The sequence below is a fragment of the Mus pahari genome, chromosome 23 (genome assembly GCF_900095145.1).
Source record: "Mus pahari chromosome 23, PAHARI_EIJ_v1.1, whole genome shotgun sequence".
In the NCBI taxonomy this organism is placed as follows: domain Eukaryota; kingdom Metazoa; phylum Chordata; class Mammalia; order Rodentia; family Muridae; genus Mus; species Mus pahari.
In genome coordinates this window covers 20,454,209-20,455,757 of record NC_034612.1, presented here as the reverse complement: position 1 = coordinate 20,455,757, position 1,549 = coordinate 20,454,209, and the positions used below count along the sequence as shown (strand labels likewise).

At 44.5% G+C, this 1,549-nt stretch overlaps 1 protein-coding gene across 14 annotated transcripts in view; it reads right to left on the bottom strand.

Moving 5' to 3' along the window:
• Window positions 1-1,549, bottom strand: part of Gtf2i (general transcription factor IIi) — a 77,459-nt gene that overhangs the window by 50,963 nt on the left and 24,947 nt on the right. For all 14 annotated transcript variants that reach the window (XM_029533461.1, XM_029533463.1, XM_029533465.1 and 11 more), the window contains exon 4: window positions 768-902. In XM_029533461.1, the coding sequence (XP_029389321.1) occupies window positions 768-902 (135 nt within the window). The remainder of the gene's footprint in view (window positions 1-767; window positions 903-1,549) is intronic.

Genomic DNA, 1,549 nt, shown 5'->3' with positions numbered 1-1,549 from the left:
ACTCACTTTGTAGACCAGGCTGGCCTCGAACTCAGAAATTTGCCTGTCTCTGCCTCCCAAGTGCTGGGATTAAAGGTGTGTGCCACAACGCCAAGCCGTTATTATTTTTTATTTTTAATTTTTTTTTTTTAATGGTTTTTCGAGACAGGCGTTCTCTGTGTAGTTCTGGCTGTCCTGGCACTCACTTTGTAGACCAGGCTGGCCTCGAACTCAGAAATCCACCTGCCTCTGCCTCCCGAGGACTGGGATTAAAGGCGTGCGCCACCACGCCCGGCTGTTGTTGCTTTCTTATCTTCTGAGATAAGGTCTCAATATGCAGACCAGATTGGCCTGAAACTCAGAGATCCACTCACATGCCACCATGCCTGCCCAATAATGATAACAATAATTAATTAAGTTAATTAATTACATTGTACTTATTTTTTAGTTCTTTTGACCTAATTCCTTAAATTTACAATTTAACCTATTCAATTTGTAAAAGAGTATGACTGTCAAATCGTTTATAAAATCTACACACTTAGGAAACATATAGTGGCCAGGGACTGCCCAGTGGGAGAGACTCTATTCACAGAACAATCAGTTCAATTCCCAGAAGCCACGCAAGCAGGAAGATGACCCAACTTCACAAAGTTGTCCTGACCTTCACACAAATGCGCACACATCTATCTACAAATACATTCGTGTATTCATACAAACACAATTTTATAGAGAAGAAAATGCCAGTTTATAAGGTATTTTTCTCAAATTGTAAAATGCTGTGTTTTTACCATAGCAAAAACAGAAATAGTCCTCCACCGTTTTTCTGAGTGTTTCAATTTCTACAGCATCCACGCTCATCCGATTGGCCTGGGTGGTAGATTTCATCTTATGCATCTCGGCGGCCTTTTCCTCTTCTTCAACACCTGTAAAACAGTCAGTGAGACAAAGGCTAAGATCCACGTCCCAGTCTGCTTCTCTGTTGCTACAATAAACACCTTTATGGTAGGAGAGAATTTATTGGCTCTCAGATGACAGATAGTTTATCCCCAAGGCAGGCCACAGCAGAGACCGTGGGGGAACAGGGCTTACCCACTGTGGCCTGAGCCCTCCCATATTAAGCATCAATTGAGAAAATGCCCCCCACAGGCCAATCTGCTGGGGGGCAATTATGCAGTGGAGGGTCCTTCTTCCTAGGGAGCTGGCTGGTCAGTACAAAGATGACACAAACGAACCAACCAGCACCATTTACTGCTTGGCCTTTAGTAAGGATCCTTTTCTATGCTTTTCCTCCATCCTTCCTTCCCTTCTGCCTCACTCATAGCCCAGCTTCCCTGAAACAACTATCTAGCCACCCACTTCTTCAACTCTCAGGAGTCCTTTTCCTCAGTCTGAGAATACAGGCATGACCCACCCCGCCCAGACACTATAAATCTAACAAATTTGTTACAAAATCTCAAGGGGAAAAGGAAGAAGGGCACTTTTTAATAAACACTTAGCCAGGAGAGATGCTTACACCTGCAACCCCAGCGCTGGGGAGGGAGAGCCGGGAAGATCAGGAACTGGAGGTGGG